At 53.4% G+C, this 12,756-nt stretch overlaps 3 protein-coding genes across 3 annotated transcripts; 1 reads left to right on the top strand and 2 right to left on the bottom strand.

Moving 5' to 3' along the window:
- Positions 1-946: 946 nt before the first annotated feature.
- M431DRAFT_489436 (hypothetical protein) lies at positions 947-2,710 on the bottom strand (the record flags this gene model as incomplete). Its single annotated transcript, XM_024916676.1, has 3 exons — positions 947-1,346; positions 1,418-2,046; positions 2,129-2,710. 3 exons carry the CDS (start codon positions 2,708-2,710, stop codon positions 947-949), a joined length of 1,611 nt encoding a protein of 536 aa, XP_024780339.1.
- A 1,031-nt stretch (positions 2,711-3,741) lies between these two features.
- On the top strand, positions 3,742-4,897 carry M431DRAFT_679 (hypothetical protein; the record flags this gene model as incomplete). The annotated part of the gene is made up of 2 exons (XM_024921747.1): positions 3,742-4,146; positions 4,247-4,897. 2 exons carry the CDS (start codon positions 3,742-3,744, stop codon positions 4,895-4,897), a joined length of 1,056 nt encoding a protein of 351 aa, XP_024780338.1.
- A 2,633-nt stretch (positions 4,898-7,530) lies between these two features.
- M431DRAFT_678 (hypothetical protein) lies at positions 7,531-9,705 on the bottom strand (the record flags this gene model as incomplete). The annotated part of the gene is made up of 2 exons (XM_024921746.1): positions 7,531-9,251; positions 9,318-9,705. The coding sequence occupies 2 exons, from the start codon at positions 9,703-9,705 to the stop codon at positions 7,531-7,533; spliced, it is 2,109 nt and encodes a 702-aa protein (XP_024780337.1).
- Positions 9,706-12,756: the final 3,051 nt, after the last annotated feature.

Below are 12,756 nucleotides of genomic sequence, written 5' to 3'. Positions count from 1 at the left end.
CGAAGCATGTTCGTGTTAGAGACGATCGCGGCCATTTCATGATGCTTCTGTGCGGTATCTAGATTTACATTTCCGGTGCTTTGGGTCACGCCGTAATCACTCCAGAGGTACCTGACTCTGGGTCCCTAAAAAGGGTCCTTTCCATGACGTCAGTCAGCTCCCCATCTCTAGAGTACCTAGGTACATACTCTCTCAGCCCATCCATCCAGCGCTTCATTCACATGTCCAGCTTCTAGACTCCAGATGCTTCACATTCTCTGCAGGTAATCCTCCCTGACGCTCCCCTTTTCCCCTTCTCTCTCACATGCTCCAAGCCCATCTCTCCGCCAATTCCAGTCGTCTGTTCGATACCGCCCGCAGCTTCACCCACCGTCTTCTCAGGCACACGCTGCTCACCGTCTTCTGTGCCCGCGCCCGCATACCGCCGCGATTGGCCCACGGCTGGCAGGTTGCCTGATGCCTGCAGAGGCGGTGTCGTATTTTAATCGAGTGCATTTGCCGGCAATTCGTCCATTCGAGCAGAGCACACGAATCTCTGGGCGGTGAATACTGCATGCCTGCTGCATGCTTGCTGTACCTGTACAGTATGCTGTATGCGTTGCTTGCTGCATGCGTCTATCGTACATGGGGTGGCATCCTCTTGTAATACCACCATCAGCCCGCCGTTTCCAAGACCCAAATCAAGAGATGAGATAGCCAAAGACCAGTCCGCCCAAATAGAAAAAGAAAATATCGTGAATCATATTCTAGAATAATTAAAGAAATGGAGCGAGCGAGTTGAGCCAAAAGTTTACATGTGAAATTCATAAATCCGCCCACAACGCCATCTATATGCCATACTAGGGGGGAATAAAGGGAGGAGGGGGGATATATGTTAGTAAGCTGCCTGCCGCCGGAACATCCCTTGTTTTTCTTCTCTTTCTTGTGTATCATACATGTTCATGCTTCATCGTGAGAACCACCATCGCTTTTTGTTGTTGAGTGCCCGTTGCATGTGTGCTCGCAGCAACAGCTCCCTGTTCCTCGCATCCAGAATGCCGAGGGCAGCGCCGTCGTCGTAGTATGAGTGCCCGCGAGATAGTCGAGGCCGTTCATCACCTGCCATCTTGATACGCTGGATCCTGCGCAGCCTGACCAGTCCATACCAGCAGACAAGCAGGGAAAAGACTATCGATGTAGCCGTGACGGCGCCGAAGCCCCAGTTTGTTTCTTCGATAAAGTTTTCCAAATTGGCACCGTAAAGCCCAGCAATGAAGGTGCCCATTGCCAGCCCCAGCGTCCCTATGCTAAATTTGAGTTCCAGGAGCATAATGGCGTTGCGGTTGGCATCGAGAATAGCTCGTACGCTGTTGCAGGTGTTAGAGTACATTAAAAGAATTGAAGGGAGACATATAAAAAGAAAAAAGGGAAAACTCACAGGTCCTCTGTATTGCGGATACCAGACACCAAGTTGCTAGCCTCCTGCACAATTTCATCCGCCAGCTTATGATACGACTCAAGCAGCATCTCAACTTCCGTATGATCGTCGGTGCTTCTATACAAGTCGTGCACTTTTTCCGTCAGGTACATGGCCGCCAGGTCATCGTCCGCCTCCAGAAGCTCCTCAATGGCGTCCCGCACCAACTTGGCCTTTTGTTCAAATGTGCTGACTCGCTTCGACAGGATCAGCAGTTGGCGCAGCTTCTGCCGGTCAATGTCGTCCTCAAGCTCGCTGAGGACGTGCATGACCGGCTCGCGGACCGACTCGAAGTCTGCTTCGAGCTCGGACGTGACCGAAGTTAACACAGCCTCGAGAGCTCGAAATTCGTAGGGTAGTCCCGGTACACCGGGAGGGGGCTTCTGTTGTAGCTTGCCCTGGAGATCGTACATGAAAGCAGACTGCGGATAAGACGTCTTGGAGCCGTAGACGTCAAATAGAAGCACGCGGTCACGCTTGATCAAGACTCTGAGATGTAGTAGGTTGAGCAGAATAGCCGAAGGACGAACGAGTATATGTGGAAGATTGGACGAGTCGATTTTACGAAGATCGCGGGGCAGTAAGCCGTACTGTAAATGCACATCCTCATGGTCAGTATGGTCGTTGTTACCACGGGTGCTTCTCTGCTTGGCAGGGCGCAAGTCATCATACCTTTGCAATGAGCTCCGATTTCTTGAACTCGCCGTCCATGAGAATCACCCTGCCATTCTCATCGACCTCTGTGCATCGCAGCCGCGGCTCCAGCGCCGCCTTGGCGGACAGGATTCGGCGGTTGGTGAACATGGACGAGCCATGCTCCATATCGTCGCGAGAAGGCAGGTCGTCCGGTTTGAGGGCTTTGGCACCTCCCCGTACCCCAATACCCCATAATCTCTCTTGCCAAGTGGGAGTCGAGTCGCCGTTCGCATTAGACGCTTTCTGGTATGCAGTCGCCGATGTGCAGAAGGTCTTCCTCTTCAAAGTCCGCGCGCAAGCCCTCTTGAATATTTTTCCAACTTGTAGCGATTCCGAGCTGAAGATTGAGGCTTCGAGATCAGTAAAAACAGCGGGCGCACTGGAACCAGTCTTGGTCGAATGCGCTCTGGCAACTCGCTGCCCAGAGGCCGCGGTTGTCACTCGACTCGGGCATCCATGAGCACAGCTGTAGCCAAAGAACGGGATGTCGGTCTGCGAGCGCAAGAATCGCAAGAGGCTCCGCGACGGTACTGGCGACCGCAATGCCGCTGATTGCATCGCTATGGAATGGCGCGGGGGCAAATGAGCATCAACATGGACACTTTCGATTTCGATTTCGGATTTGGTGTTGATTGACGGCGTGTATCAACAGAACTGCCACCCCTTGCGGATGAGAAAGCAGAGAAAAATATCAATAGATTTTAAGAACAAGCCATAAATTCAACGGTATGGCAAAGACAAATGAACTCGATGACGCTTATGCGTCTTGTTAAGTTCGTTATTACAGTATCTCAGTATCAAGCCGTCAATGAGGGTCTGTCCAAAATTTACCTCGCTATCGCAATCAATGCGCACGGACCACCACCGTCCCTACCCGCCTGGTTGGTTCCTGCCCGCCAGCGCACGTCCAGTCCATGCGGAAGGAAGCACGCAGGAACGCCTCAAGTGACAAGCTACAGGAATAATGGGGTACTTCCAATTTCTACAGTGTTGGTCACAACTTCAATTCCATCTCCAACATCAACCTCATCTTCCCGTCTTGTCTTCAGTCTGTCTCAATATGTATTCACCTTTGTCATTTCACAGACAATGCCTAGCCGCCTCTTTGCAGCTTTTATCCAATTGCAACCCTCGACGACGTCATCTTCTGAGACCAGCCTTCACATGCTCTGCTGCATAAGGTAGGGAGACGGAAAGGCTCCTCAGGCTGGCCATGGAGCTAATCCCCCCCCAGCCGAGCGCCCTTGGGCTCTCGTCCATCAACTATTTATTATCCCAGCAGATGCACTCGTTTTCCGGTGCAGCGCCACCAGCATTTGCACAAAATCCTCAGCCTGACGTTGGGAGAATCCTTCGGCTGAAGTTTATTCACCGCCGTCTTGGCCTCGACTTACCGCAACAAGACAAGAGCTCTCGGTAGTCGAGCCGCGAGGGACTCTGGCTCCACCTTAAATTGCCTGGCATTTCTCCCCCAGACACCGGCCGATCCCCAGACCGTGCCTCTCATCGATTGCAAACGATTGCTGGAGCTGGCCGGGCATTTCCAACGTCAAATGGTCGACTGTTTCAAGTACAAGTAGTCTCTCATCATGGAGCTCACCAAGGTTCACACCAGAGGCAAGCGCAAAACGCCTGCCACGAACCGACCTCGAGCATTACAAGGGCAGCCGCCCGCAAAGGCCCTACGGACTAGGAAGTCATTGTCCTCCGTCATGGCCGCCCGAGCGACGCGCCCCCGGAGCACGCTCGACTCCCTCCCGGGGGAAATCCTCGAGAAAATCCTCCTTTACAGCGCCAATCTCAGTCTGCCCCAGGTGAGCAACTTCATTGGCATGAAGCTTTCGGGACGGGCTACTCTGGTGCGCCTCTTCATCTGGGCGTTTCATGAGACGTGGGACCAATGGTTCGGTATTCCGACCAATCCTGTGATTGTCCATGGACCTTGGTTAGAAGATGCCCAACATGTCCCTTGCTGTGGAGATCCCATATTTCAGGTTCGTCAATGTCTCTCTTTCCCGTGGCAGATTTCGGGTACACTACAAAGCGTCTTGGTCATGAGAGCGCAATGCTAACTCAGCCCACGTACGCATACAGTCTCAAGTGCTTAATCAACCTTGGATCACCATAGATCTAATATTGCAAGCGCAACAGACTTGGTTTGAGAATCATGGGCGAGGGCGCTACTACCAACACGGCGCTTTTTGGATTGATAAAGCTGATCAGGTTGGCCATGACTATGCCGGGGGTTTCTGCCACTTTAACGCTCGAGAATGCTTCGAAGCAGATTACCAGCAAGCCGTCAAATGGCCAGCCTTTGCCGCTAGAGGCGTTCATTGGTTTTCGCAAGATATACACCCCCTGACACGTATTCCTGATAGACTCATTGTCGGCCCATGGGACGACGAGATGCAGCGGCAGCTCTTTTGGCTTTGTCGCGGTGGTTACATGACTTGCGGAAAGCTCTTCACCCAGCCTCCTTGGGAGATCAAGATTGAGCTGATCCGCAACTCCATGCTTAATGCCGAGGTGCCCAATCTGCTGGCCATCAACTGCCTCTATCGCACCTGGGTGTTTGACGGCCTACCCTCGGACGTTGTGAGGAAGGAGATTGTCAACCTGGAACGTCGAATTCAATGGGGAGGCGATCCACACCAGACTAGAGATCTGTTACGACGAGTCCGAAGCGCCTTTTTCCTCTCAGTGCACATGCCCGAGAATCTTCTAGTTAGACGGTCCGACATCTAGGCTCTCTCTCTCTCTCTTCACCCCTTCCTCATCTTATTAGTGCCACTGCCGATAAGCATCCAAGCTTTCAAGGCATGCGCTGGCAAGGCATCACTGCAGGTTTCAAATGTATGACAACCAACCATAGTAGAGCAGGATGATGATGGGGGAGCGAGGCATATCAACAATTTTGCCGGCTATGCTCTTCCTCCCCCATGCAGCCTAGGCCTTCGTGAAGGGGTCCTTATTTCTCGGCCACAAATGAAGGCTAAGGAAGAAGTTTGGAGACATGGGAGTCTCCTACTGCAGCTGTGCTGCAGCATCAACGCATCAACGCATCAATATCAACTCATGATCAGGTGAGCCTTAAGGGTGGTTACACAACAGCATTAGTTGAGGAAGAGTCCATCTCCAACTGCATTCCCCGTCAAACGGGTACACGACTGCAACGACCATTGGAGTTGCGCAACGCGAGCAAGCAAGCCGGCTGAAGGGGACGGCCCCCTCAGTATCCGGTCAATCATACGCCTGGTCAAGCCCACGCATTACCAAGTAATTATGCTGGCCAGCATCCTTCTCTTTTTTTTTTACCGGCTCACGTTTGTCGGGATGAGAACAGCGCGTTCTCCTTGGCTTTGGACAAGCCTGGCATAAACAGGCGAACCAACCACACGGGAAGTTCGAGCCTTATTTATGCCGCCATGGTTGGTCCACATCCACAACTGTCATTCTCGGAAAGGCTGAATCATGCAGCGGCCCCCATCGGCAGTACCACTTCAGCTACATGCTGTCTTTCTTTTTCGTTCTATTTAGGGCTCTGTGTGCGAGTGTGTGTGCAAATGGGTAAGGGAGGAAAGATGGTTTCTCATTTGTCCCAAATAATGTTACCACAGAGTGGCTATCAAGCACTCGAGTTTATGTACCAGATTGATGATATATGGCTTTTAATCCAAACTACATTAACAGATTCTCCTCTCTCGAGGCACGAGTCAAAAGGCGGCGATCAATGACGATTCGATAGCAACAAAGCCATTTACATAGCAACACGTATGGCTCTTCAAAGCAGCTGCAGCCATGAGGGGATATGTACGTGAGCAGCTCATTTATACCCTCATATCGGCCACGAGGGGGACATCGGAGAGGCAAGCCAACTCCACCCGCACACGAGTCGCGACAGGTACATGCCCTGATGCACGGCAGCTTGTCGTGTTTCCTTCACGCCCTTTGCACCATATGGCTGCGTGTCGGCGTGAATAAACAGGCGATATCATTATCCGCTGCCAGCCTCTCTCTCTCGTTGTAGGATCTTGATCAGCCAACCAACCTGGCTGGTGAGGGCTCCACCGTGTGTGTATCAATAAAATCTCCTCTTCGGCGAGTTGGATTAGGACAGCCACCCAGCTCGCTTCCGTAGAACCGCGATTTACAGCTACTTGTAACCATATCCTACGCTCAAGCCTTGGACAAGCCACAGTGCACATGTAAATTGGAGCACAGACAACCCTCCCTCAAGTCGCCACCGCTTACCCAATCAGGCAAGCTCCCGGCCTCAGAAAAGCTGGGAGGAGCAAATTTTAGGTGCCCCATGTCGGGACGACAGCCCATGACTCACTCGGTGGGCGGTTTCACGCACGCAAGCCAGACGATTTTCGCGCACTGGGAATCTTCGACATGGCTGGGCCTACAGTAAACCTTGTGTGGTCCCTCTTGATCCCCCCTCTCTTAGGCTGCTGGAGAGTACTCGTAAGCAGACAGAGAGTCCATCAAGGCTGCACTGTACAATGGTTAGGGCCGGAATCTCGCACTCCGGCTATGCATACATACATCTGTGTACTTGGACGACGGACCGCTTACTTGGTAGCTACTAGTACCTAGGTAGCTGAGGTGCAATTATTGGCAGTTCAGTTCAAAGGTGGTGATATTAAATTTGGGTCACTCAAATATCACATGGATCACATTTGGAGAAAAGGAAGCCGAAAAGCTGCTCGTAATCATGTTTTAATTCTTTCCCATTCGCTCTCCTCCATCCTCTCTTCGAACAGAAGGATGGGATCCAAGCAAATGGGGCTTTGGCTGTCGCCAAGATATAGAGCAAGAAAAAAAAAAGGTCGAAGATCGCAAAGGAAATCAAAAGCTTCTAGTTGTACAAGTAAAACACACACAAACAGCCTCCGGGCCCCTCAACTGCTGGGCAAAAACCTTTAAATTGCTTTCTTCCACACTTTACAGGATATCTTTCATCACCGTCGTTGTTGTAGCCATCCGTATGTAATTTCCCTTGTTTCTGGATGAAGAAACAGTAAAAAGATTAAACGCACTTTTTTTTTCCAAGGCGAAACCGCTGCCTTTGGACAATACCATGTCCGGTGGTTTATGTTAACTTGCAGAAACGTGCCCTCTGCCCAAGGTGTGCGATATCAAAAGCTCTGTTGTCAACGAGACGCCCCTGGCCTCCCCTTCGAGCGCCATCCATATAAAAACCGTTAAAAGTCTTCTGACAAAGGGAAAAAGTAAATTGCAGCAAATAGAGAAACGAAGGGCGGAATCGGTAAATTACAGCCAGACCGATCCATGGTAGAACAGCATTAGATTGATGGCGATGATAATTCGCGTATAAAAAGTTTGACAGTGTAAAAAAACGCCCCGGGTAAATTTCAGTTAAGGATGCCCCAAAAGCTTGGCTCTCGTGGGCGAAATGCGCTTGTTGCTGCCTGGTAGCCACTGGCCGCTTGAGCGGAGCAACAAAGCCTCTTTCTCGTTTCTCCTGGGCTGGGGCGAACAGGTACCTGCAAGTAGGGCTCCGTTCCGTCAAGTCCTCGCGGGCGAGTAATGGGCCAAGGAGCGCTCCCAGCGCCGTGGGGGTAAAGCATCTCCCGTACGTGATCCTGCAGGGGCTGGTCCACTGATGCGGTCCTGCTACGCTTGATGCCAGCCTTGGCCGCGATGGGCGCCGTGGGCTTGAAGTCAACACCGCGGATGCTCTGGCTGTGCAGATGCTGGAGAGTGCGTGCGGCATCCGAGTCGGGATCCCGAGACATTCCTTCCAGTTCGCGTTGCTGTCTTGCCAAGGGGGTTTCCAGAGCGAGGCTCCCGATCTTCGCAACCGGGCCGGTGTACGATTCAGGAGACGACGTGAAACCATACTCTTCGTAGCTCTCTGAAACGGTGGGGACTGTCGACCTCAAGTACGATCTCTCATTCATCGCCTTCATCGATCGGAATCGCGACTGAGCCGTCAACGAGTTGTTGAGGGTCGCGCTAGCGAAAGATGAGGCAGACGAAACGGAAGACGAGCGAGAGGTGTGCGAAAGATCCGAAACCATCGATTCGGGAGAAGACATGGTCGAGATTGAATTGGCAAGAGAAGAACGACGAGCGGGGCAGTAGTTCTGGGGGGATGTCGACAGGGCGGCGGGAAAGCGATCCAGGTGCTGGGCGGTGCTGACGCTGCCAGCTTGAGCCATGGCCAGGCACATTGCGTTGCTTTTTCCGAGGAGGTGTGATGCAGCACTCACTGCAGGAGTACAGATACCACTGGATTGCGGCGTCAGACGCGGGGTCGGAAGAAGACCCAATGCAGGGGCCAGTCGGCCGGGAGTGGCCGAATAGGCCATCGTGGGGGTTGGCTCCAACGGAGCAGGCAGGTACTTGCTGAGAAACTTGGGATCGCAAGTCTCTTCCTCGGCCGTAGTGGAAGCCAGGGTAGGCACACGTCGCTGCTCCGTAGGGAGGTTAAGAATACTACGAGGTGATAAAGCGCAGAGATCGCTGGATCTCGCAGGCATGCGGAGGGCGGGAATGAGGCCCTCGATGTTGGTCAGGTCCGGGTTCAGTCTCAAAATAACCTGTTTCCACTCCAATGTTTGCTGAGCCAAAGTCTGTGAGACGGCACCAGGAGACGGCGGGGGTGGGGGAGGAGTATGCTTGAGAACAATTTCGGTCCATCGTCGGAAAACCTCATCAGTGATGTGGAGCTTCCAGTTGACAGCAAGGAGAAAGGCGACCTCGTTCTGGTTGATCTCCTGGACGTTGAGACCAGAGATCTTGCTCCAGGCACGTGCAGAGTAGTTGCGGTCCTGAAGATACTTGGAAGCAAGGATCAGGGCCGCGAGGAACATGCGCCGGCCGCACTGAAGCGCTCGGTCAGCGAACCGATCCTCGTACTGCTCCACAGTAAAGCTACGCTTGGGAACGTGAGGCTTGATGAGGATGAGATAGTACAGCGCGACTTGCAGGGTCGAGTAGCTAGTGCGCGAGCGCCGGAGCGTCTCTTGGATAAAGGTGCGCAGCGGTAGCACGGTCCTGTTGCCAGGCTCCGGGCGGCACGGAGCGGAAGAGAGAGGCCAGATGGCCTCAACAATCTGGGTCGACGAGTCTGCAGAGGTAAAGGCTAAGCAAGGGGGTCTTGGGTTTAAGAGTTGTGTCAGTGAGAGGCACGTACCAACAAGGCTATCGACGAAGTTTACTTTGCGGTCCGACTGCCGGACAAGTGATGGTGGGGGGCATCCCGCGCCACCAGCAGCCGCAGCGGTACGTCTAGGGTTTTGGCGCAACTCAACAGGGACAGCCTGTTGCTGTTGGCGTTGTTTGGTAAGAAGGTCGGGTCGACGAGTCATTGTCGAGGATTCCTGAGAGGAAAAGTATGAGTGGCATGAGTCGCTGTCGGATGAGATTGAGCCAGAAGCATCGTCCGAGGTTTGGGAGGTAGTGTCGGATCCAGACCACACCGAGGAGGCAGAGGCCGAAGCCGAGGAGGATATAGATGAGTTATAGGGGGCATATTGACTCAAAGGGTCATAAGAGGGTGAGGTTGTAGTTTCGAACGTCATCTTGACGAGTTGTGATGGGAGGAGGTAGTGTAAAGGTGTAAGGCTTGAGTGTTCAAGCCAGCGTGAACGTTTCCAGTCGCCGTCAAGGCTAAGTCAACCGGAAGATTGTGACAGTTTCGAGCGTTACCGAGTCGTGTTGCTTTTAGCTCTACAGCAATAGCATCCGATGATGGTTGAATGCAACTGCTGGTAGAACCGTGTTCGAGATGAAGAGAAGAGGGCCTTCTAGATAAGAAGGGGAGTCGACTTTTCACGAACAAGCAGACCGGTGGACGAAGCTGAGACGGCGACTGGAGAAAGTTTGTAGGTTGCAAGAGGCATCGCGAAACCAATGCTCTGGCGGCTAGTTGTGGGTTGGGGGTGATGAGACTCTTAGAGCAAGTCTATCATCGGGTGACGAGGCGGTTGGAGTCGCTTGTTGCTGCTATGACGAAGGCGTTGTGGCTGTGAGGGTGAGGGTGAGTGTGCGTGTGAGTGTAAGAGACTGGCTGGCTTTCGGGTTTGGCGACGCGACGGGCAGCGGTTACAGGGATGAGTCGAGGCCAGGGATCATCGAGATGGATATGCAGGTACGGGCTGAAGGAGGCTGTCAGGGCAGCGTGCAGCGTATTTATCGCGACGAGTGAGATGTGACTCTTCACAGCGTGGCCTGAAGTCTCGGGGGGCTGATGCAAGGCGGCGAGGTGACAGCCTGGTGCTATGTGTAGCGTAATAGCGAGGTTAGGTAGGGAGTGGATACAAAGCGCCGGCTGTGTGACTCTTCGCGCTGAGGTGGCGACTGGACCGGGCAGGTGGCCGCACACTGGCGATTTCGGAGCACAGCGCCCGAGCAGCTAAGACTAGGCAGTGACAGTGAGTGAGACAGCGCCTGGAGAGCCGGGGCCACAGCGCTCGTCAACTGAGCAGACAAGTGGCGAGGCCGAGTGAGTCGATTCGCCCACCAAAAAAAAAACAAAGGAGTCGAGTGATTTAAAAAAAAACAAGGACACAGAAAATGGCTAACAGCTGGGGGAGAGAACGGTCAAAAGAGCACAGGCAGCAATGCACAGCTGTCCTCTTTTGTTTTTTCTTCTTTTTCTTTCTTTTCCCTCTTTTTCCAGGTCAGCAGGGCTGTGACCGGTGGTGACTGTGTTGGCTGGGGGGGAAGAGAAAAAGCCAGACGATGCGATGGAGCCGTGAGTTTGAGTGTGTGAGTATGCGGCGTTGTCCAAGTACAACGGGGGGATGAGATGCGAAAAGTGCACAAAGACAAGGTAAAGGAAACGGCTAAAAGAACAGACGGGACGTGAGGATAGGAAAAGGAAACAAAAAAGAAGAGATTCCCAGTATTAAGAAAACGAATATGCGCCGTAGAGTAGAGAGGCACCAGAGCAGACTTCGAGAGTCGCTGGCGAGCTTACAATGCGGTACCGAACTTCATCGCGACGTTCGATGGGGGAAGAAGAGCAGAATCGATGACGGCCATGGGGGTCGTGGCATAGTTTTGAATGGCAGCAGAATGGCCAGAGTCAGACTGAAGCAGCGCCAGCCAGTCAGGAAATGCGACCGGGGGCGGCGGGACGACGAGACACCAAAGTGCGGGAGTACGAGAGTACACGCGCAAGGGGGATCGAGTTCGTAAGGTACCTCTGGTACATGCATTATTACATGTACCGCAGCGGTAACCTGGAATTTCCATTTTTCTTAGTTTAGCCTGGTTCCGGCACTAAGGTGGGAAAGGTTCAAGTCTAGCACTGTCTGTTACTGGCAGTTTCTAGCGCTCCCAGAGTCCCTCGACGTGTACCTCGACGTGTACCACAACGTGTACCTCTAGTGCGCAGCTGCTGCGTGCTCCTGCGTGCTTGTGCGTGCTGGTGATGCACTGCGCGGGCCCAGCTGTACCGCGACTGGTACCTGTCTGTCTGCTGCTCGGGAACTTTGAGAGGCGCTGCAAAAAAGGGCAACAACCATCGACCGGCTGGCTCGTCCGCTGCTTCTTCAATCTGCGGCCTGGCGCGCTGTGATTGGCCCAGCATTCTCCAGGCCTGCCCCGCCCCTCATTCTCCCCTCCTGTGGCTGGCGAATGGCTGCCAGGCTCGGACGCTCCAGTGGCCCAGCCAGCACACCTGGCGCAGATTCCGCCTCCACAGCATCCGCAAAGAGTCACTGTATTCTTATCATCCAAAGGTCGCGCGGGTGTCTCGCTCGTCCTTGCGTTATAGCAGCAGCCTGAGCGTCTACGGCGTGTAAAAGGCAGCTGTCCCTTTTGCGCTTGCTTCTTCTGTATATCTCTGTGTGCACAGCTACAGTAGCTACACTAAGATGGGGATTTGATCAGATATTCTCAGCTTGGAGGCAAACACAGGTACTCATCCCACTGGCCCAATCACTCCCTGCCCATTGCAAAATGCCTGCGTGTGTGCGTCTTTGGTGGCTTGGTGGCCTCATCGCCTTGGGCCTAGCGTCAGGCCTTGGGCGGCTTATCCCTGGCCGCAGCTTGTTTCTGTTTTCGTGCCAGGCTGCTGTGCTCCTGCCTCTGCCTCTGCCATTTATGCTGCTTCTTCCTGCTTGTTGCGACTGACCTGCGCCTGCTCTTGTTCCTGCCACTTCCAACTGCTGCCAAGGCCAGCGCACGGGCCCCGAAAACTTATCAAGTGGTGAGGCAATGAGGTAATGAGCGACAGGCAGCCACTAGGGGAGGTGCGAGTTACCCGAACCGCTCCCTCCCTTCAGTGCTCCGTATGTATGTACTTCGAACAAGTATCCGAACATGGAAGTGAGACAAAAGACAGAGAGACAGGCGAGAAATGAAAGTCGAGCTCTCCCGTCCCCCGGTCTCAGCTCGCTCCTTGGTGCTGTGCTGCCTCTTCCACGGGCCGTCAACAGCTAGGTATGCACTTCGTAAACCTCAATAGCATCTAAAGCACCTAATGCTGCCACTAATCGTGGTGGCGGGAGGCGAGATTGCTGACTCAGTGCTGCCGCTCTTTCTGCTTATTGCTTTCCCTGTGCCGTCCCTACTAGGCAATTTTCGCACACAGCCAAATACGATTGCAAAAGAGAAGCACGGAG

The sequence above is a fragment of the Trichoderma harzianum genome (genome assembly GCF_003025095.1).
Source record: "Trichoderma harzianum CBS 226.95 unplaced genomic scaffold M431scaffold_1, whole genome shotgun sequence".
In the NCBI taxonomy this organism is placed as follows: Eukaryota; Fungi; Ascomycota; class Sordariomycetes; order Hypocreales; family Hypocreaceae; genus Trichoderma; species Trichoderma harzianum.
This window is presented reverse-complemented; position numbering and strand designations above follow the sequence as displayed.